Genomic DNA, 23,650 nt, shown 5'->3' with positions numbered 1-23,650 from the left:
CCCCCCGGTCGCTCTCTCTCTTCCGCCCCCCCCCAGTCGCTCGCTCTCTCTCTTCCCCCCCCCAGTCGCTCTCTCTCTCGCTCTTACAACAACAACATGCCCTCAAAAAAGCCTCGGCACCGCCGGGCACTCCAGCTAGTATTTAAAAAAAAGTGCTGGGAGAAGGCCCATGGCTCAACAGAGGCATACTGCAGCTGGTAGAAATTCAGCACAAATTTCCTGAGATAATAAACAACATTAATTTGTGTCCTTATATTTACACTTTGACTTAAGGTTATTACAAGGCTTCCCAGCTCACTTTAAAGGCGCTCTCCAATAAATCTATTTTGTGGCTGCTGGCAGGTAACCCGAAGTGAGACAGAAATGCACAAGCATTTTGGAGCAGGTAACTCGCTGAAAAATAAAAACGGATGCGAGAAAATTCGTGGGAAAAGGTACTTACAGTGTATTGAGGTGCTTCAAACGTCTGAAGGCTCCAGATGGGATATCTTTGATTTTATTGAATCGTAAATCCCTGATAGAAACATAAATAGAACAAAAAAAAGAGAATGAACCACAACTAATCAAAGTTATCCACTTTTCTTTTTAAATTAAACAATTCTTGTAAGAATTTTACACAAAATATGAATTTCTACCACTTTATAATGTTCCTGTATTTGTCTTGCACCTCCCTCATATCTCAGCTTGGAAAAAGTGCCAATACGCTTACGGCATGGTACAAATGCGTTGGTGCAAGTACAGAGTGTTATTTTTTTATTTGTATTTGGGATGTGGGCATCGCTGGCAAGGTCAGCATTTATTGCCCATCCCTAATTGCCCTCGAGAAGGTGGTGGTGAGCCACCTTCTTAAACCGCTACAGTCCGTGTGGTGAAGGTGCTCCCACAGTGCTGTTAGGTAGGGAGTTGCAGGATTTTGACCCAGCGACGATGAAGGATCGGCGATATACTTCTAAGTCAGGATGGTGTATGACTTGGAGGGGGAATTTGGAGGTGGTGGTGTTCCCATGCGCCTCCTACCCATGTCCTTCTAGATGGTAGAGGTCGCAGGTTTGGGAGGTGCTACCGAAGAAGCCTTGGCGAGTTGCTGCAGTGAATCTTGTAGATGGTACACACTGCAGCCACGGTACGCCGGTGGTGGAGGGAGTGAATGTTTAAGGTGGTGGATGGGGAGCCAATCAAGTGGGCTGCTTTGTCCTGGATAGAGTCGAACTTCGAGTGTTGTTGGAGCTGCACTCATCCAGGCAAGTGGAGAGTATTCCATCACACTCCTGACTTGTGCCTTGTACAGGAAACTTTCTGGTATCCAACACCGACGGCACCGAGCTGGTGCCGTTAGATCAAAACTGCCGTAGAAATCAGCGCTAATGTTAAAACATACGGAGCTCAGAGCTCCGTGTGAAGCAACAAACCCTGTTGCTTAGCAACAGCTTCAAAACAGTTGGTGCAGCTTGCAAGCGTCTAGCTGAAGCTGTTGCTTAGCTACAGAGACACTTGCAGAGCCAGGACTGGAGAAAAGAAGCAACAAAAAGAAAAAAATTATCTGAACCGACTCCTGAATTTTGCCGGTAGATAGAGCTTTCCGGACATTTAACCTCCGAATAAACGAAAGTTTCCTGTAGATGGTGGAAAGGCTTTGGGGAGTCAGGAGGTGAGACACTCGCCGCAGAATACCCAGCCTCTGACCTGCTCTTGTTGCCACAGTATTTATGTGGCTGGTCCAGTTAAGTTTCTGGTCAATGGTGACCCCCCCAGGATGTTGATGGCGAGGGTGTGGTCAGAAAACTCCAGTCAGACATTTAATTCAAAACCAAACCTCCAGCAACTACTCTGCATGTTTTATAGGGCTTCCGTCTAAACAGTATGATACAGAGCCCCAGGTGGGCAGAGGAAACACTTCAAGGACACCCTCAAAGCCTCCTTGAAAAAGTGCAACATCCCCACCGACACCTGGGAATCCCTGGCCCAAGATTGCACAAAGTGGAGGAGAAGCATCCGGGAAGGCGCCGAACACCTTGAGTCTCTTCGCCAGGAGCAAGCGGAAGCGAAGCGCAGGCAGCGCAAGGAGCGCACGTCAACCCAAGCACCCCACCCACCCGCCCCTTCAACCACCACCTGCCCCACCTGTGACAGAGACTGTAGGTCCCGCATTGGACTCATCAGTCACCTGAGAGCTCATTTTTAATGTGGAAGCAAGTCATCCTCGGTTCCGAGGGACTGCCTAAGAAGGAGAAGAAGATGATGATGATGATACAGACTATGCCTTATGGAAGGTATTTGGGAACCGAGGTTTAAAATCTTAACAACTGACGCAGTTCATACTTTTTTCAGAAACGCTGCCAAAAATGCATTCGTGCTTCAGTATTCTGTCAACATGAATTCAAAAGAAATTGGGCATTGTCAAAGCAAACTAATCGAGGACTATTTCAGCATGTAACAGCGTCCAGCTGTGCTGCAAATAACATCGGTCGGTAGTAGAAGTAGGCGGTCACATCAGTTTGCAATAGGTCTGAGCGATCCCAAAATATGACTTGAGGCTACTCGGTTAAATGGTGCATTGCATGATTAATGAGAGGAACAAGACAAAAAGTAATCCATCAGTAACCCAGGTTGTGGGAAAGTGGTGAAATTGGCCAGATAGACAGACCATGCTGCATGAGAAGCATTTGGATGGTTGAATGATTCACAGGAAGCCACACACGACTGCCAAAAACCACAGAGACTTACGTGTATCATAAAATATGCACAAAATCCGTCATATGAATTAAACAAAAAATCTGCTGATCACCATGTGATGGTGACCAGCATCTGCTGAAAAGAGAATGTCAGAGAACAAATTTCCTGTCTTGAAGGAGGACAGGTCAGTTCCAGGTGCTTAAAAACCACTTTACTGATGGTTAGTAAACAGAAGAACAGGAGCAGGAGCATTTTATAAACTAAGCTCCATCTGCAAACAGGCGGTCAAAAAAGCGAACACATTCCAGCACGGCAATAACTGAAATACTTTTCATTGCATGTGACAGATTTTACCAAGAAACAATTACTGAAATGCACGGTTTTGGCCTTTTCGGTTTCCAAGTTTATACCCAGCCGAGAAGGTCTGGCACTACATGAAGGGCTGTGCCAATGCCTGAAATCCAAGTATCTCTCACAGATCACCGCAAGTGATTGCGACGCACAGAGGTTCTGTTCAGTCTCACAACTACTGGCCACTGGCTTGATCCACGAGCTAGTGACTGCGGGCTGCAATCATGGACATTAGATATTAACCAGGCCAACTACGAAGGAACTGACTTTGTTTCTTTAAATTTTGTTACGGTGCAGACCTAGAAATCACTTCTGCTTGCAGGAACGATTTCTAATCTTGTCGAAACACTTCGCCAGTGCAAAACACAAAGCAAATTTTCGCTTTTTAGAAATCGGGCACCATTTTTTTGGGAAAAAACTGTCCTCTGATGTCCACTTTAATTAGCAGCACTGCTACCGTCAGTATCCCCAGAGACAGCAGCATTTCATGACAAATAATACTGAAACTGGAGGGAGGGGGGGTGAGGGGAAAGAGAGAGAGTGGGCATACACCAGTAAGCAAACGCAATACACTTGAATGGCATTCACTGTCCACTATTTTGGCAGTCATTAATCCAGTTAAAATAAACTGATTAACGCCTGCAATAAAACAGCAAACAGAGAAATGTCATATAGCTCAGTTAGCTTCCACGTTCCTTATCTTTCAGCAAACTCAAAGCAAAGCAAACTCAACTTCACCCAAACAGCTATTCATTTTTCCATAAGGCACATCCTTGAGGATTCAGGCATTGACCAACATTAGCCAAATACAGGAAACTCTCTTTTAACCGGCGCCTAAATAACCGGAAATCTCTGTTAACCGGCAAAATTCAGGAGTAGGTTCAGGTAAGTTTTACTTCATATTCGTGGCAGTTCCTGGATCTGTGGCTGTGTAACTGGGGTTCGTGCGCCTGTTGCTAAGCAACAGGGACGCTTGGTCTGTGGCCGGAGTTCCTGCACATGTTGCTAAGCAACAGGGAAGCCTGGATTTGTTGCTGTGTACGGAGCTCTCGTACCTTTTAAACTATACCTCTCTGTAATCCGGACTTTTTGATAAACCGGCACCACGCTGGTCCCGTCGGTGCTGGATAATAAAGAGTTTCCTGTAGCTCAACCCAAGAGGAAAAACTGGCAGCCCCGAGCTGGTTTCAGTCTGGACAACACTACTAAAAATCCTTCGCCTTTAGTTATTAATTATTTGAAATTTGTCACCAACACCGGCAGTTTTTGCTTTAGTTTCATCAATGAGTAATGTTTGATTTGACAGCTCGGCAGTGTATTCCATATTGCAGTGCTGGCCTGTAAGACGACGTTGGAAAGGAGAGCTCAGTCCGTCAACAATACGGAATAAACTACCGAGTTCTCAAATCAAACATGACTCACTGATGAAACCAAGGCAAAACTGCCGGCATCCACTGTAGAACATAAGAAGTAGGAGCAGGAGTAGGCCATACGGCCCCTCGGGCCTGCTCCGCCATTCAATAGGATCATGGCTGATCCGAATCTAGACTCACGTCCACTTCCCTGCCCTCTCCCCGTAACCCCTAATTCCCTTATCTGCTAGGAAACTGTCTATCTCCATTTTTAATTTATTTAATGTTGCAGCTTCCGCAGCTCTCTGGGGTAGCAAATTCCATAGATTTACTACCCTCTGAGTGAAGAAGTTTCTCCTCATCTCAGTTTTGAAAGGGCAGCACCTTATTCTTAGATTATGCCCCCTAGTTCTAGTCTCACCCATCAGTGGAAACATCCTCCCCGCATCCACCCGATCAAGCCCCCTCACAATCTTATATGTTTCGATAAGATCGCCTCTCATTCTTCTGAACTCCAATGAGTAGAGTCCGAACCTACTCAACCTTTCCTCATACGTCAACCCCCTCATCTCCGGAATCAACCGAGTGAACCTTCTCTGTGTTTACCCAAGGCATAAACGGAGACTGCAGTATTGCAATGCACAATCTGAAACAAAAATTTGTTTAAATGTGTGTAATGAGCAGAACACTGCTGCCAGGGTTTGGGGTGAACGAGATCTTGAGATCATGCTTCATATGCTACACAGAAACAGAAAACCTTATTTGAACCACTATCCTATCATTGGCAGTGATCCACACAGCTGACATGCCAAGGAGCTTGGTCAATCAGCGAGTTGATATCTTTTTTCCTCCTCACGCTGATCAAAAGCGGTCAGTTGTTTTATGTACAGAAAAGATCAACTAGATTTACCAATTACATTTGTGGGGCTTTGTGGTTACCCAAGGCATAAACGGGGTAATATAACTCTCAATTATACCTTGAAAACTACTGCTCAGATACTGCAATGTACCAATTCTCGCATGGGCTGAATAAAGTTTAATCACTGCCACCAAAGCTAGTAATGACGAATCATCGGATATCAGGGGTTTATCAAAACTTGGCAAGAGGAACGTGACATGACTAATTCAGGATAGAACTGAAAGGAGCAGTTCTAATATTTTAGTAAACATAAAGATGAGCAAAGTTATCGTTAGTAAAAAGGCAGTAGCAAATCAGCTTTCAGGAAGGAATGCCTTAATAAGAAGTTTAAATAGAAAGACGGTGATGGTGAAGGCAAGACTTTTAAAACATATTCCTGCAAGCTTTGCCCAAAGCTCAGCTCAGACCTTGGATACACGGGATCAACCCCTTTGGCTCCTCTCTGTACTATCTCCAGCACTTAAATGTCTCTCGTGCCTCGGTGACCAGAACTAGACACAATGCTCAAGCCGTGGTCAGACCAGCGCACTGTACTATTTGGTCCTGACTTATTCTGGCTTGTATCCTACTGTCTTAGTTCAACGTTGTATCGGCTTTCTGGATCGTTGCTCGGCATTGGTTGGACTTGCTGGGCACCGAGTCAACGGAGATGCCTGCATCTCTCTCAACGTTCTTGGCTATTTCAATGCCATTCATGGAGTACATGCGTCATCTACAGGAAACTCTTTTATCCGGCACCGACGTGGTGCCGGTTGATCAAAAAAGTCCGGATTACAGAGAGGTATACTTACCAAGGTATGAGAGCCCCGTACACGGTGCAGGAGTCCTGGTTATACGGCACTTGTGCAGGAGTCCCGGTTACACAGCCACAAGTCCAGGAGTCCCTGTTGCACGGCCACAGTTCCAGGAACCCCGGTTACACGACCACTAATATACAGTAAAACTTACCTGAACCTACTCCTGAATTTTGCCGGTTAAGAGAGATTTCTGGATATTTAGGTGCCGGTTAAGAGAGTTTCCTGCATTATTACTTCCTACACAGTACTTTACCCTTATATCCATTCATTTTCAGCTGCTGTTGTTATGCCCATTTATCCAAGTCTATTTGCCATTTATCATCAGCCTCCGCCAATTCCACGATCCTTCCCATCATCTGCAAATTTGGGCAAGTGATTTGTAATGATGGTATAATCCTGTAATTTTCACTTCTGATAGGTATCTGTGATTTTCTGTCCCCACCATATGACTTTTTTTTTAAATTCCGGATGCTGTGAAATGTCTGTATCTGGTTCTAAATCACTGTGTTTCCATCGCCTTTGAGGCAGCATCCGTCATACATCAGTACATTGCTTAGCCAATAAAATCTAGTTGCGCCCGGTTCAAAACTCTTCTCCTGAAGCCATTCCCACCGTTCCTTGTGCCATATCTCCCAATCCACATGCACAATGCCTGGCCAATACAGTGTTAAAATGCCAGGTTAAAATGTTCTTGCTCCCATTTGATTCTCTCCATGTAACTGCACTGTGATATTCTGGCACTCCTGTGACCCAGTGGATGGGTGTTAGAATTTCATCCAGAGGTTTGAATCTCCAATTTGTCAAAAATCTTGAGCAAGGAACTCGCTTTAAGTGCATTCCAGTCTACTCAGCTGCTAAACGGGTAGCAGCATTGGTTTAAATCAACAGAAATCCTGTGTGAAAAGACAAGCTTTCATTAGCAGGATGCCATACTCCTGACCTTGTGCTAATGAAGAAGGGTTGGCAGGCTCCTTATGGTTTTTCCTTCACATAAGTGATGGCTGAGGGGAATTTTAAATCACTTTCTCTGTAGATGATACAATGGCTGTTCCAGTGGCGGCTATAACAGCTTGCATTTATAGCACCTTTAACAGTAGTAAAATGTCTCAAGGCAGACAGGTGGCCAAAAACTTAGTCAAAGAGGTAGGTTTTAAGAGACGTCTTAAAAGAGGAGAAAGAGGTGGAGAGGTGGAAAGGTTTAGGGAGGGCCTAAGCAGCTGAAAGCACAGCCGCCAATGGTGGAGCGATGAAAATCGGGGATGCGTAAGAGGCCAGACTTGGAACAGCGCAGAAATCTCGAAAGGTTGCAAGGCTGGGAGGGGTTAGAGATAGGGAGGGGGCGAGACCATGGAGGGATTTGAAAACAAGAATGAGAATTTTTAAATCGAGGCGTTCCCGAACCGGGAGCCAATGTACGGCAGCGAGCACAGGGGATGATGGGTGAACAGGACTTGGTTAGGCGACAGGCAGCAGAGTTTTGGATGAGCTGAAGTTTGCAGAGGTGCAATGTGGGAGGCCAGCCAGGAGACCGTTGGAAGAGTCAAGTCTGGAGGTAACAAAGGCATAGACGAGGGTTTCAGCAGCAGATGAGCTGTGGCAGGGGCGGAGACAGGCGATGTTATGGAGGTGGAAGTAGACAGTCTTGATGGTGGAGAGCATATGGGGTCAGAAGCTCAGCTCAGGGTTAAATAGGATGTCAAGGTTGCAAACCATCTAGTTCAGCCTCAGACAGTGGCCAGGGAGAGGGATGGGGTCGGTGGCTGGGGAATGGAGTTCGTGGCAGGGACCGAAGACAATGGCTTCAGCTGTCACAATATTTGATTGGAGGTCATTTCTGCTCACCCAATACGGACAAGCAGCGGGACAAATCAGAGGCCGTGGAGGGGTCGAGAAAGGTGGCGGTAAGGTAGAGTTGGGTGTCGTCAGCGTACACGTGGAGCCGGGCATTGTGTTTTCAGATGGTGTTGCCGAAGGGCATGTAGATGAGAAATAGGAAGGGGCCAATAACAGATCCTTGTGAGATTCTAGAGGTAATAGTGAGGGAGTGGGAAGAGCCTCCCACTCTGGCTACGACTGGATAGAAAGGAATGAAACCAGGTGAGGGCAGTCCCACCCAGCTGGACAATGGAAGAGAAGTACGGAAGAAGGGTGGTGGTCTTCTTCACCATGTCAAAGGCTGCAGACAGGTCAAGAAGAATGAAGAGGGATAGTTCACCACAGTCACATCGGATGTCATTTGTGACTTTGATATGGGACATTTCAGTGCTGTGGCAAGAGCGGAAACCTGCTTGGAGGGGTTCAAACATGGAGGAGTTGTGGGAAAGATGGGCACAGATTTGGGACAACAGCTCTGAAGAACGTGCATTCAAAATTTATAAAAAGCTATTATGCATATAGGTGCACAACCAAAATCTATTTAAAATTATATATTCAGGGTTTTCTTCAGCTATCAGGAGTACATTAAATGTAGTTGCAAAACAGAGTATAGTTTCTGCAAGGGTCGAGAAATGGCACAAATGGCTGTTTCGGTCATTTCTCCAGGGTATCTGCCAATCTCCCAAAGTTGCTGCAGACAATTGAGTGAACCCACACAGAAGTCACTGGCAAAAGTTACTGAAGCAGCACATGCAGTACATCCCCTTCAAAGCTTTCCGCCCCCCCCCTCATATAGGTGAAATAATAAAGAAGTAATAGTGTTGGGAGCCACTTCAGATGGTAAAGAAGCATTGGCCCAGAAATTCAGGTCTCCATGGGTGAGTACGCACGGGATACTCGCCCGTAAGCCCAATGGAAGTGCCAGTTTCCTGCATGCACGGGAAACCGGCACTTCCGTTCCCCTGAACTAAGGGGTTCAGAGGTGGAACGCGTGCGCGGGAGAGGCAGCGTGTGCGCATCGAACTTACGTTTTTTTTGCAGGTTTCCCCAGGAGGGTAAGTCTCCAGAAGTTACACATTTAAAAATGTAATGTATACAACATTGAAGGGACTACTTTGTATTGCGGATGTACATCCTTAGTTGCGAGCGTATATAACAGACGCGTATCGATTTGTATAGTCAGTGCCGAAGTTCCAGTTACCCAGTAAAGATCACTTGAAGTTACTCTCAGTCTCTGCTGCTTTATTATTTTATGTAGTTGTGTGTAGCGGTACAAACACAACAAATTGGCGATGAGAATTATGAACCTACGTCTTCCTATTCTGGCATCACATCCAGAGGACACCGAACTTTGGAAGAAAGGAGCGAGAAGGTAGAGAAAACGGAGCACGCTTGCTAAGCTGGGCCGGGGATACGTAAGTCAAGTGAAAAGTGCACAGGACTTGCATGACGCTAGCTAACTAGTAAAGAAAGAAAAACGGGTTTGGAAAAAAAAAATGGCGATGATTGGCACGATTGCAGCATTTGATAGCAGCATTGAAGACTGGGCAACTTACATTGAAAGAGTGGAGTTGTACTGTGAGGCTAACGGAGTGGAGGTAGAAAAGAAAGCCACTGTTTTGCTGAGTGTTATGGGCGCAAAGACATATGGGCTGCTACGTAGTTTATTAACCCCTGAAAAGCCAGCAAACAAAACATTCAAACAAATAGTGGACACACTCCAAGACCATTTAAGCCCCAGACCACTGCTCATAGCCGAAAGATTTAAATTCCATAAATGGAACCAGAGCAAAAATGAAAGCATTTCTGAATATTTGGCAAAGTTGCGCAAATTATCAGAACTTTGCCAATTTGGAGTGGGCTTATCAGACGCATTGAGAGACAGATTTGTGTGTGGCATGCAAAATGAAAGCACACAAAAGAAGCTCGTCTGAAAAAGATCTCACCTTGGAGAAGGCTCTAAGTATTGCAATTTCAATGGAAGCAGCAGCACGTGGCGCTTTAGAAATTCAACAAAAATCCCTGGAATATTCCACTAACAAAATGTCACTGAAACAAGAAAAGAAGTGCTATCGCTGTGGTAAAATGTCACATGACCACAATGACTGTTGGTTTAAAGACAAAGATTGCAGACAATGTGGCAAACGAGGGCACACTGAAAGGGTCTGCAAAGCAAAGAAGCAGAAAACTGATACAAAGGCACACCAAGTGACTGAAAACAAGAAACCTTTCAAAGGTAGATACAAGAAGGTACACTACGTGACTGGAGACAGTTCAGATAAAGAAAAAAGTGAGAGACTCAGAGGAAGAGGATCTGGCTTGTCTAAAAGTACACAGTGTGAAAGAAACAGAGGGTCACAGAATAATATGGGTTACTCCAGAAGTGGCAGGAGTTAGGCTGAAAATGGAGTTGGACACAGGCTCAGCTTTAACAGTGATCTCTGTACATGACTACAAACGACTGTTTTCACACATACCGCTAAGGCCAACTAAAGTACTGTTAAAGACATACACAGGACAAAGAGTGTGCCCCAAAGGTAAAATAAAAGTGACAGTGACATACAAAGAAAAAAAAAATACCACATTTGAACCTCTATGTAGTGGAAAATGGAGGACCACCATTGCTGAGACGCGAATGGCTCAGGAAAATACAGTTGGATTGGCACACCATCCAAGCACTGTTTGTGTCAGCAAAGGTGGACAGCAACGCCACTCCTGAGAGACTGTCACAAATGCTCTCTGACTCTTCGGAACTGTTCATGAAGGGAATAGGAACAATTAAGGGCATGAAAGCAAAAATTAAGATTGAGGAGAACGCAAATCCAAAGTTCCACAAGGCCAGACCATTGCCTTATGCAATTCGCCCTTCAGTAGAAGCAGAGCTGGAGAACTTGGAGCAGTTAGGGGTCCTGTCCAAGATGGGTTGGAGTGAATGGGCCACACCTATAGTTCCAGTGCTGAAGAAAACCTCCAGCACAAAACCAGGAAAGCCAAGAAAAGTGTGCATCTGTGGAGACTTTAAAGTGACTGTTAACCCAGTCCTCCACACAGTACAGTACCCATTGCCTCACATCGAGGACATCTTTGCTTCCCTGTCAAGAAGGGAACGCTTCACAAAGATTGACTTGGCCCAGGCCTATCTCCAAATGGAAATTGATGATGCATCAAAGAAGTACCTGACAATAAATACGCACAAAGGCCTTTACCAGTACAATCGGCTGGTATTCGGAATAGCATCAGCTCCTGCAATCTGGCAAAGGGTAATGGACCAAGTCCTGCAGGGGATTCCAGGTACTCAGTGTTATCTTGATGACATCATCATTACTGGCAAGAATGACAACGACCACCTTTCCAACCTCGAACAGGTGCTGGGAGTATGGGCTCCGAGCGAACCGAGACAAGTGTGAGTTTTTCAAAAAGGAAATCTCATACTGTGGACATGTGATTGACAAGGATGGTTTACACAAGTCTCCAGACAAGATTGAAGCTGTGATTAATGCACCAACACCTGAAAATGTGTCTCAGTTGAGATCATATCTTGGACTGGTGAACTGCTATCACAAGTTCTTGCCCAACCTATCCACAGTGTTACATCCACTAAATGCACTGCTACAGACAGGGTCACAATGGAAGTGGAGTGACAGCTGTGAACAAGCTTTTCAAGAGAGTAAAAGACTCATTACTTCAGAAGAGGTGCTAGCTCACTTTGACCCATCCTTACCTATTTGACTGGCATGTGATGCTTCACCCCATGGCATTGGTGCGGTGTTGTCACATAAGTTCCCAGACGGCTCAGAAAGACCAATAGCCTTTGCCTCAAGATCATTGACTACAGCTGAACGCAATTATGCACAGATTGACCAAGAGGCCCTCAGCCTTGTGTGGGGAGTCAAGAAATTCAACCACTACTTGTATGGTCAACAGTTTACACTGTTAACTGACCACCAGCCTCTCGTTTCAATCTTCAACCCAAGGAAGGGCATTCCAGTGATGACGGCACAACGGCTACAGCGATGGTCACTCTTCCTAGGGGCTCACCTGTATGACATTGAATACAAGGGGACCAAGCAACATGGCAACGCCGATGGTTTGTCACATTTACCACTGCCGACCTCAGAGGAAACTACAACAGTTGACTCAGCAGAGGTATTTCACACAACAATAGTTGAGCAGCTACCAGTGACAAACTCCCTCATCGAAAGAGAAACACGCAATGACCCTACATTGTCAAAAGTTTATGACATCACTGTGAAGGGATGGCCAGCGCATGGTGACTCATTGTTTCCAGCATTCTCAGCTAGGAGGGAGCAGTTACCAGTGTGTCGGGGAACACTGATGTGCGGCTCACGAGTTGTGATTCCTCCCAAGCTTCGTAACCGAGTGCTAGATGAACTGCATGAAGGCCACTTAGGTATGGTAAAGATGAAAAGTCTTGCCCGTGGTTACGTGCGGTGGCCAGGAATTGACAAACAGATCGAGGACCTGACAAAGAGCTGCTCAGGATGTCAAAAGGTCCAGAACGCACCACCACAAGCCCCTCTCCATCCATGGGAATGGCCCTCATCACCATGGCAACGTGTGCACATCGACTTTGCTGGACCGTTCATGGACTCCATATTCTTGATTACAGCCGATGCACATTCCAAATGGCCCGAGGTCATTAAAATGAAATTAACCACATCTGAAAAGACCATTTCAGTTCTGAGGACCATGTTCGCTAGAAATGGCCTACCAGAACAAATCTGCACAGATAATGGATGACAGTTTGTCTCTGACGAATTCCAAGGTTTCATGAAGAAAAATGGAATCAAGCACTACACATCTGCCCCGTACCATCCAGCTACAAATGGCTTGGCAGAAAGATTCGTACAGACTTTCAAGAAGGCCATCAAAGCAATGTACAGCGAGAATCTACCACTGCAACACAAGATAGACAAATTCCTCTTTGCTTATCGGAACGCAGTACACGCAGCCACTAATCAGACTCCAGCGATGATGTTTCTGAACAGGAACCTGAGATCTCGCATGGACCTTCTTAAACCGAATGTACGTCGTGATGTAGAGAACAAACAGTTCAAACATCCAACAAGAAGCTTCAGTGTGGGACAGTCAGTTCTTGCCCGTGATTTCCGGACGGAAAAGTGGCAACCAGGTACAATATCCACAAGAGAGGGACCACAGATGTATACTGTGGATGTGGGAGAGAACGTTTTGAGACGTCATGTGGACCAAATTCTGGACGTTCAGGTGGAAAACACCCTTCTACCTCGCCCAGACCCACCTGATATGGAAACAGACACTCCTGATTCATTAGCATCAGCACCAGCCTCATCCTCAGCTGAGAGCTCATCTGATGCAACTGTACCTATACAGTCTCATTCCCCAAAGCAAGAGAGTCTGGAGAGACGTTACCCAGAGAGGCAGAGGAGGCCTCCCCAGAGACTTGACTTGTAAAAGGGCTGTTGACAAAATAAAATGTTATGTTGGAATTTGAATTTTGTTACTGTAAAGACAGGCTCTGTATGTTAATTATAGAAATTTTGCATTAATATACTATTAAACTAAAGGGGGAGGAAGTGTAATGTATACAACATTGAAGGGACTACTTTGTTTTGCGGATGTACATCCTTAGTTGCGAGCGTATATAACAGACGTGTATCGATTTGTACAGTCAGTGCCGAAGTTCCAGTTACCCAGTAAAGATCACTTGAAGTTACTCTCAGTCTCTGCTGCTTTATTATTTTATGTAGTTGTGTATAGCGGTACAAACACAACAAAAAAGCAGTTGTAAGGCCTGCTTTTTACAAGGTAAGTGGTGAATTAATTAAAATTAAAACATTTTTTCCACAGGTTATTATTTTTAAATACTTTAAAGAAAGGTAAGTTTATTTTTGGCTCCGTTAGAAAATAAAATTATTTTTTTCAAAAATTTAAGTTGTTTAAAAGTTATTTCATGTAATTTATAGTTTATTTTAAAAATGTGATGTTTTTTTTAAATTTATTTGAAGATTTAGTGATGTTTTGGGGCCCGTAGTATTTATAAGTTTTGACAGCTCTTCCTGTCAAACTTATGAATGGAGCATTCCCTGCTCCGATTGGCTCCCCATGGCCCACGTGATCCCAGGGGACGCATCGAACTAACTGCGCCCCTGGGATACACGAGCACTGCGCGCCGGCAGCTGGAGCAGGCCCAGGATCGGAATTCCACGGGGACCCACAGCTCAACGGCCGGCGTGCAGTGCAGGTCGGGGGCTTACACCCGCGGGAAGCCCCCGACCCGAATTTCTGGGCCATTGTGTATAGAACATAGAAGTTGTTCAGATCTTAAAAGTTTCGCTGTAAATTTTGGTAGAATTCACTAATGTCACAAGAATGCCTGAATACGGTCTGCATTCATTCTGCACAATGTCACTGCAGTACCTCTATAAACAAAATGATTAAAAGCATTTCATTCCAGTTAACAGAAGTTTAACAACAAACCAATGAAACTAACCAGTGCTGCAGACGACAGAGAGTGAAAAGGTAAGTGTAACGTTCATCTCAACCTCTCATGTATTGGATCCTACTATCAAACCATTTTGAAACTCGGTTACAAAAAAAAGAGAGAAAGTGACTAAAGGTCCAAAGTTTACACTCCAGCTTTGTGGAATTAAGAGATATGCTTGAACCCACTTTTGACCTTGTGACAGCGAGACTAAATGTAAATATTGCACTCAAAATAGAGCTCAAGTGCTGCCAAAACATATTAGGTAGTCACTATCTAATGGGAGTGGGTTAAATTAAAGCCAGCTGCTTGTTTAAGCAATCTCAAAGTTTCACTTATTCACCGAGATATCTGAATTCATGTGGAATGTCCAGCATGATAGACCTCCAAATTCTCTGTAATTACCTTTAAAATATTAGTCTTCACAGAATACTACTATTACTGTACACTAATTACAAGTCAAGTGAAGCCAGATGTCTTTACAAATTTCATGTTACAGAAGAGTTGGTAAGCCAATACCATAGCTGTGGGGCTGAAAAATGTGGAATAACTTTACAACCTGTAAACTAAGACCATTTAAAAAGGGAAGGTTAAATAACTGAAAAGAAACAGCCAGTATAATTGTAGGTAATATCTGTACAATATTAAAAATCTTGTATATGCAGGCACTTCCTGTCGTTACAATTTTTGGTCATGCTCTAATGTCAATACCAGACTTTGAAACTGCCTATGTAAACATTTAGAATGAGAACCGTGTATGTAAACAGTTGCCTGTGACGATGTAGTTATAGGCTCTGGCCAGTAGATGGTGCAATGGAGTGAGTTTCTGAAGTCTCTCTCCAAATTCGGTTATCTTGTATATTAAAAATAAACATATATTCATCAACTGGCACTTCGCAACACCATTGAGGGGTACAGTAGCATAGGGGTTATGTTACTGGACTAGTAATCCATTAGCCTGGACTAATGATCTGGAGATGCGAGTTCAAATCCCACCATGGCACGCTGGGGAATTTTAATTCAGTTGAATAAACCTGGAATGAAGCGCTAGTATCAGTGACCATGAAACTACTGGACTGTCGTAAAAACCCATCTGATTCACTAATGTCCTTTAGGGAAGGAAATCTGCCGTCCTTACCCGGTCTGGCCTATATGTGACTCCAGACCCACGGCAATGTGGTTGACTCTTAACTGCCCTCTGAAATGGCCCAATAGGTCACTCAGTTGTATAAGGTGGCTCACCACCAACCTTCTCGAGGGCAATTAGAGATGGGGAATAAATGCCGGCCTCGTCAGCGACACCCACATCCCATGAATGAATAAAAAAAGGGGAAGTCACGAGGATATTTTTACAGTTAAAAGACAAAATGTCGAAATGTAAAAGAATCAAATACCTAAAATCTGCTGAATGGTTCAATTAAAATACAGAGCTAGCTTATTTTTCTTCTTTTTTTTAAAAAAAAGCACATTCTTGTCAAATAAATGTTCACAATTTTGTGGGTGCACTTATACAGTCAGTTTCAGGTTTAATCAGTATTATATCTGGGAATTGCTGAATCGCGAAATGGTTTCTCGCTTTGAATCCAATAAAGAACCACTGAATAGGATCATACCACAGTTACTGTCTCTGCAGTAGGTCAATAAAATAATCTCATGGGAACTAGTTCCAACAATTACTGCAGCACAAGCAATAAGTGCATTTCCCAGTCATCAGCTCAGAGTCCAACGCAATGACTTAGTTAAATCACGTATCTAACGTATCCTTTCAAACATTTAAAAAAGCCTTGCTTGATGCCATTTTATTAATAATTTTTTTAAATTTTTTTTTTTTTTTTTTTAAAAAGTCCAGTCATCTCAGGACTGCAGAGAAAAGGTTAAACTCAGTCTATGAGTTACATTTCTGTTAAACAATTGGGACACACCAACTCAGTAACATATTAAACGACGCTCAAACCACCAGCAAATGCTACTCCTCTACTTCTGTTACGCAAGGTACTTTGAGAACTAAACACGCCAAATCATCTGAAACTTTCTCGACCCGCGGTACATCTACTTATGGCAAGCCAGAACAAAAAAAGGACCAGCAGAAAGTTCTAATTTCTTTCCTTTTTCGAAGCAAAAGATAGAAATACAGTTGCAACATGGGCTCCGGAAAATCATCATGCAGCCAGGCCGATAATAGAACTGTTCAAAGTAAGGCAAGAAACCAGCCAGAGAATATGAAAAAGGCCACTTCTGGCATCAAACAATTCCTTCTATAGTTCATGCACAAAATGTGCTCATTTAAATTCTAATCATTTAAGTTCCTGAAGAAAGATTCTCCAAAATCTCCCTTCAGGATGGATACCCATGTAATTTTAGATCGTACAGCCTAGACTTCTCTGGCATGACATGTCTGAACAGCTTAGGATCAACTCCATTCTTGCAGCATTTAATTATCACCTTATCTGGTCACCTCTCCCTCAACCTGGGCGCAGCGAGAGTTATTTATTTGTTTCATCTTATTTTCTCTCTCGTCCCTCTGTAAAGCACCTCGAGACACTTTTCTACTATAAAGGCACTATATACATATAAGCTGTTGCTTTATCTGTACTTACACTGACAATTCTTAATCCCATTCCTGAGCAGATGTTCAGCCATGATATCGTTTTTTTTATATAAAAGGTTTCAAATCAACATTGCATCAACTGTTTTTGTGGAAGTTTGCTATACATAGAAATATGAAGACCTGTTTTGAGTATTGTTCATTTATACTTGTGTCCACTGGTTTCAGTCCATGTTAAATAACCTACTTGTATTTATATTACCTATTCCTCGCCGCACGTAAAAACTTGATCACAATCTTTCTCAATCTTTGTACAGTAAACTCTTTCGTATCCGGCACCTACGAAAATTTCTGGATAACAGAGAGGTAGGCCATTTTTAACACAAAAAAATAAAAGCCACTGACTAACTCGGCCACCACGGGAGACTCGGAAAAATGAAAAATGGATGGATTCGGCAAGATTACCGGTTATCTATTTTGCTGGTTATTAAAGAATTCCGGATGATTAAATGCCGTTTAAACAAGTTTACTGTAATTAAAAAGGAAACCGGTTCTGCGAGGCTCCCCTCCCCCTCATAATATAAAGCCCCAAGACCATCTTTGTTACCCTTTCTTGAACCCTCAGAACACATCAATGTATCTTTGAAAAGCAAAATACTGTGGATGCTGGAAATCTGAAATAAAAACAGAAATTGCTGGAAACACTCAGCAGGTCAGGCAGCATCTGTGGAGAGAGAAACAAGAGTTAACGTTTCAGGTCGATGACCCTTCGTCAGAACTGGAAAAAGCTGGAAATGGAACAGGTTTTTAAGCAAGTGCCGGGGCAGGGAAAGAGGGGAGGGGGGGGAAAGAACAAAAGGGAAGGTCTGTGATAGAATGGAAGGGTCATCGACTTGAAACGTTGACAGGTCGGGAATGCTGTTTTTCAGCGCATGCGCTTCGCCTGCCTGGAAACCGACATTTCCGATGTCCCTACGGGTGTGTACACAGCCCGTACCCACCCGTAGGGATCAGAAAATACGGGCCAATATATCTATTAAGATATAGTCATCTGTGTGTGTGGAAATTGACATTATACTTAGCATGCTGGGTAGAATAAAATGGCCAAGTAAAAGAACAAACTTGCTTACGTTGTAGCTAAAGCAAGAAAAAGTAAATATGTCACAACGTGTCCAGGACCAAGAGATCTTTCATAATACCCACCCACATTGAGGATGTGATAACAGCTATAATTGACTCACTAGCACAAGGGAGGCATAAGGCTATAGAATAGATAAACTATTAATGATTGTCGCTAGACAAAGAAGCAAAACTATTGAGTAAGCTAATCATCTTGGTAACAAGATGATCAGACATGAGTAAGTAAATCATCTTGGTAACAAGATTCAGACAGAACCTCCTGACAGAATATATGATTAACTAACCTTGTCTGGAGATATTTCTGTCCTGCTGACCTTTTGATTGTCCTTACTCTTAATTTGTTTAAAATGATACAATACATTACACGCGATTTATGGAACGCTTGCTTGTTTGAGTGTATAAATATGCTGCATTCACTGATGTCCTTTAGAGATGTTGGCCTAGCCTTTGTCCAGGCAGCTCTCTCCTTGTGCAAGTAAAAATTAAACTAACAATCTGACAGTACTGCTTGTGTTTTAGAGTCTTACTCGGAGTCAAGATTTCGACATCTGTCAGACCCATATTTTAGAATATTTAATCTTAAAAAAAACACAAGATAATCCTGCAGACCAGAACATACAGACATTTGTACTCGATTCATTAACCATGAGGTTGTCATCTCCAAATCAGCACAGGAATTCCTTCTCAAGATTCCAGAAGAATGCCATTCCACTGCATCATAGTCAATTGTTATGAGCGTATAAGGGTCCTGCTTACCCACTAACAATTTTTTTTCCCCAGTGTCTTTACTGTTTCTCAAATTACATTCTAACCATTATGGTTGAAATCGAAACCTTCGAGCAAGTCCTTCAGTGACACTGCTTTGTACTTTTCACATTTTGACAGCAGGGGGGGAAACAGCAAGGCCACTAAGTTGTTAGGCCTCAAATTACTCAAACCTTCAACAGTGGCTGTAATCTGTACTGTATTCTCCAGTTGTGTGCCAGCTCTCAGCAGTTGTTTAGACAAAGATCGCTTCTGTAGAACGTCAGCTCTTCAAGAAGCACTTAGTTGTGTGTTTCACTCAGTCGCTGTCATACAATCATAAGGGCCAGAGTTTCTTTGCATGAAATTAGAAAGCCCATTATTACACTGCAGTTCCGACATTCAGAAATGGCTCGATAAAACATCGCAGTTATTTGCTGCAACCAACAACAACAAGAACTCCTGGGTAACTTTGCTATGAAGCAAGATAAGTGGACTGGTATCAATCTAAATACAGTATCTTTTTAATACCACACAGAAAGAAAAACTTCAGACAGCATTAAGCAGCTAATTTAATACAGGCCGACAGACGATCTGAGCAAGAATCGCTTGGAGTTCTAAAACCTACAAGATCACCTTGTTTGGATTGGTCTGCTTGCTCCAAACTGAATCTTACCTCCAGAGAACTACAACGTACATGGAGTAATGTTGATTGTAAAAGCACTGCTTGTAAAACAAAATCCCCTTCAGTAAAAACTGCGAGTCTGAAAATCTGCTGGTTCCACTGAATTCCTGTCCCCATCAGTAATCCAGAACAGACTCCACAGCTCTTTCCATCTATAGCCATTCTGTTGCCTGTTGCCAACTTAATTTCAATTGAACTGAATAATTTCTAACTATCTAGTTAAGAACGTACACTTCCATAAAGCTCCTCATTTCAAAGTGCTTTACATGAAGAAGGAAAATTAACAGTGGAAGGCAAACAGAAGGCACAAAGGAAAAAATGAGGTAGAGGACTTTGAGGAAGTTTCTAAAAGCAGGGAGGAAGATAGCAAGCAGAGGGAACTAGGCACAGAGTTGGTAGGATAAGACTGCAGTGGCTGAATGAGGAGGCAAAATGGTGGAGCAGAAGACAAGTAGTAGCCCACTGATAAGCAAGGGGAGAATGCACAAACAGATGCAAGGCTCGAGGAAGATCACAATGGTGGAGTGAAGCTCTGGCGAGATTCGAAATCGAGGATAAGAATTTAAGTCAACTCGCTAGGGGAGCTTGGAGAGGAGTGGGGCAACTGGAGAAGGAGCCATTGTGCAGGTGAAGACACGGACTTGCAGCATTTTGAATGGATTGTAACTTGGAGGTTCAGGGTAGCTGGAGTGCACTAGAGAAGAAACCGAGCCTTGAAATGATGAAGACAGGGACTGGGGCTTCACTGCAAACGATGCCTGCCTCCTCCCTCAGCTCTAGGTCTCATTACCAGAGGTAGAACAATACTGTCTCCCGATTGGAACAGATGGGTTGGGTGGGGGGTTGAAAAGTGAGCTCAGGATTGAGCAGTATATCCAGCTTCTGCGCCTGCTGACTCCAGCCCAAGGTAGCAGCCAGGAGGTTGATGGGGTTGAGGCCAGTGACAGGCAGGAAGAACAAATGAACTTGCATTTATATAGTGCCTTTCACATCCTCAGGACATTCCAAAGTGCTTCACATAATTGAATTACTTTTGAAGCCCAGTTACTGTGATTACATAGGCAAATGAAAGCAGCTGTGAGATGCCAGAGGCAGCAAACGTTACTTGAAGAAAGACCCTGCTCTTTTGCGCCATTCTTATATATTCACTTGAACAGGAAAGATGGCACCTCTGACAAAGCAGCACTGTACTCAAGTGTCAGCCCAGCCTATGTGCTGAAGTCATGGAATCACAGCTTTCTGACTCCGATGTGAATAATACTGAGCTAAGCTGATGCTTTAGGTGTAGGTGCTAAAAGGGAGCCAAACAGGATGGCTAGTTATGCCAATGTTAACTTGGAGGAAATTTGGGCTCATCCAGGTCTCTTTAGACAGGCAGCCAGAGATTGCAGCACCCCCCCGACCCCTGGTGGGGTTCCCCAGGGGTCAGTACTAGGACCACTGCTTTTCTTGATAAATATTAATGACTTGTACTTGGGTGTACAGGGCACAATTTCAAAATTTGCAGATGACACAAAACTTGGAAGTATAGTGAACAGTGAGGAGGATAGTGATAGACTTCAAGAGGACATAGACAGGCTGGTGGAATGGGCGGACATGTGGCCAATGAAATTTAATACAGAAAAGTGCAAAGTTTTGGCAGAAAGAACGAGGAGAGGCAATATAGACTAAAGGATACAATTCTAAAGGGAGCGCTTGAACAGAGGCACATATATGTTCACAAATCATTGAAGGCGGCAAGGCAGGTTGAGAAAGCGGTTAAAAAAGCATACGGGATCCTGGGCTTCATAAACAGAGGCATAGAGTACAAAAGCAAGGAAGTTATGATGATCTTTATAAAACACTGGTTCGGCCTCAACTGGAGTATTGTGTCCAATTCTGGGCCCCGCACTTTAGGAAGGATGTGAAGGCCTTAGAGAGGGTGCAGAAAAGATTTACGAGAATGGTTCCAGGGATGAGGGACTTCAGGTACGTGGATAGACTGGAGAAGTTGGGGTTGTTCTCCTTGCAGCAGAGAAGGTTGAGTGGAGATTTGATAGAAGTGTTCAAAATCATGAGGGGTCTAGACAGAGCAGAGAGAAAGAAACTGTTCCCATTGGCGGAAGGGTCAAGAACCAGAGGACACAGATTTAAGGTGATTGGCAGAAGAACCAAAGGCGACATGAGGAAAAACTTTTTTTGTGCAGCGAGTGGTTAGGATCGGGAATTCACTGCCAGAAAGGGTGGTGGAGGCAGATTCAATTGTGGCTTTTAGAAGGGAATTGGATAAGTACTTGAAGGAAAAAAAATTGCAGGGCTACGGGGAAAGGGCGGGGGAGTGGGACTAGCCTCGGTGCTCTTGCAGAGAGCCGGCACGGGCTCGATGGGCCGAATGGCCTCCTTCTGTGCTGTCACCATTTTATGATTCTAGCGAGAGGTGGAGACAAAAAGAGCAGGGGATGGAGGCAGAAAAAAGAGCAAGAGAAAGGAGAGACAAGAGAAAGGCAGAGACAAGAAAGAGAGAGCGAAATGGACTAGTTAGTGAAAGAGAGATAAAGACTAGAAAGAGAGAGAGAAAAAGAGAGGGAGATAGATTGGTGGATGAGCAGTGGCTCGCCATGGTCAGAACTGCACAGGATGGCATTTATGATGACTCGTGCATTGTAGATGGGGCTGTAGCTAGACCGGAAGGGCTGGAACAAGGAATGGTAGGATAAAAACAGAAAATGCTGGAGAAACTCAGCAGGTCAGGCAGCATCTGTGAAGAGAGAAACAGAACTCTGTTCTGACGAAAGGGCATCGACCTGAAACGTTAACTCTGTTTCTCGCTTCACAGATGCTGCCTGACCTGCTGAGTTTCTCTAGCATTTTCTGTTTTTATTTCACATTTCCAGCATCTGCAGTATTTTCTTTTTGTAAGGAATGGTGGGAGCCTAGTTGTGAGGCAATAATGAATTCCAGAATTCTGGAGGAAAAAGACTAGGTTGCAGATAGGACTAACATTTGGAAAGAATGGAAAGGTTTAGAATTGACTCCTTGAGGAGGGAATTGATAATGGTGATCTTAAAGAAGGTGCAATGCCAGACAGTTGGCAAGCAGGGGGCTAAGAAGTTAGGTGAGGAGGAGCTGGGATGAAAGGGGATTGAGGGAGTAGGATATAGGCTTCACTGACGAGTGGCCTTGGAGTTGAGGGGGAGACACTGCAGAGAACAGGACAGGCGAGTGCTCAGTTGACCGAAGCAAAAGAACTGGGTGTTCAGGGACAATTAGATGAAGCAACAACAGCTATGTGGATGGCTTCAAATTTGAATATGAAAAAGAGTCCTCAACTTTTGAGACTGAATTAATGCATGAGCCTTCGTCTTCTCACATGCGAAGCTCTGTCAATCAGCTTCTTAAATTAAATACATTATTCAATAGGCCACACCCATCCTAATGCACATAATTTACTTAGAATTGCGTTACCCTTTCAAAAGAATTCCAGTAGATTGGTGTATATGATCTATTACTTCAAAAACTAATCAGACCTTATGGCCTGTGTACATTTTTAGATGGACATGACAGAGTCTCATAAAAGTGGTCTCGAGTATTTCCCGACTATGGATGTTGTTACCCTGACATTCACCTAATTAACATCAGGTGCTTAATTATAGCCCCTGCAGCCCAGATTTTAACTTGAGGCGTGCGGCAAGCACGAGCGCCGGCGGGGGTCCCGGCTCGCCAACGTGAGCCCCCGACCCGTTTTAACTCTCGGCCTGCATTTAAATACAACAGGATCAATGACCTGAGGCCTGCGAGCAGGAGTCACTGAGGCCGCAGCTGGAGTCCCGTGAAAACATTCCCCGGCAGTCAGGTAAATGGATTGGGGGGTGTGGGGCGGGAAGAGAATGGGAGGGAAGCCCAGGTAAGGGAAGCCCTCGGTTTCCTTGGGGGACCCAGAGGAGCACTCCTGCTCCTCCTGGCCCAAAAGGAAACGTTTAAAAGAATAAAATTAACTAACCTTGTTGGCCCTCTTCTGGGCCTGCTGCTCCTTGGCGCCCGGTGTTCCTGGCAAGGCCAGCACCAAGCGTCAGATGCGCTGCTCCAGGTTAAAATGTCTTTTGGGG

At 44.1% G+C, this 23,650-nt stretch overlaps 1 protein-coding gene across 2 annotated transcripts in view; it reads right to left on the bottom strand.

Annotated features, from left to right (window-relative positions):
- pxdn (peroxidasin) overlaps positions 1-23,650 on the bottom strand; it is a 296,825-nt gene that overhangs the window by 191,647 nt on the left and 81,528 nt on the right. For both annotated transcript variants that reach the window (XM_085996418.1, XM_085996419.1), the window contains exon 2: positions 443-514. In XM_085996418.1, coding sequence (XP_085852544.1) covers positions 443-514 — 72 coding nt within the window. The remainder of the gene's footprint in view (positions 1-442; positions 515-23,650) is intronic.

The sequence above is a fragment of the Somniosus microcephalus genome, chromosome 9 (genome assembly GCF_052327205.1).
Source record: "Somniosus microcephalus isolate GS21.2 chromosome 9, FLI_Smic_1.0, whole genome shotgun sequence".
Classification (NCBI taxonomy): domain Eukaryota; kingdom Metazoa; phylum Chordata; class Chondrichthyes; order Squaliformes; family Somniosidae; genus Somniosus; species Somniosus microcephalus.
Note: the sequence above shows the minus strand (reverse complement) of the source record. Positions and strands in the feature narration are given on the sequence as shown.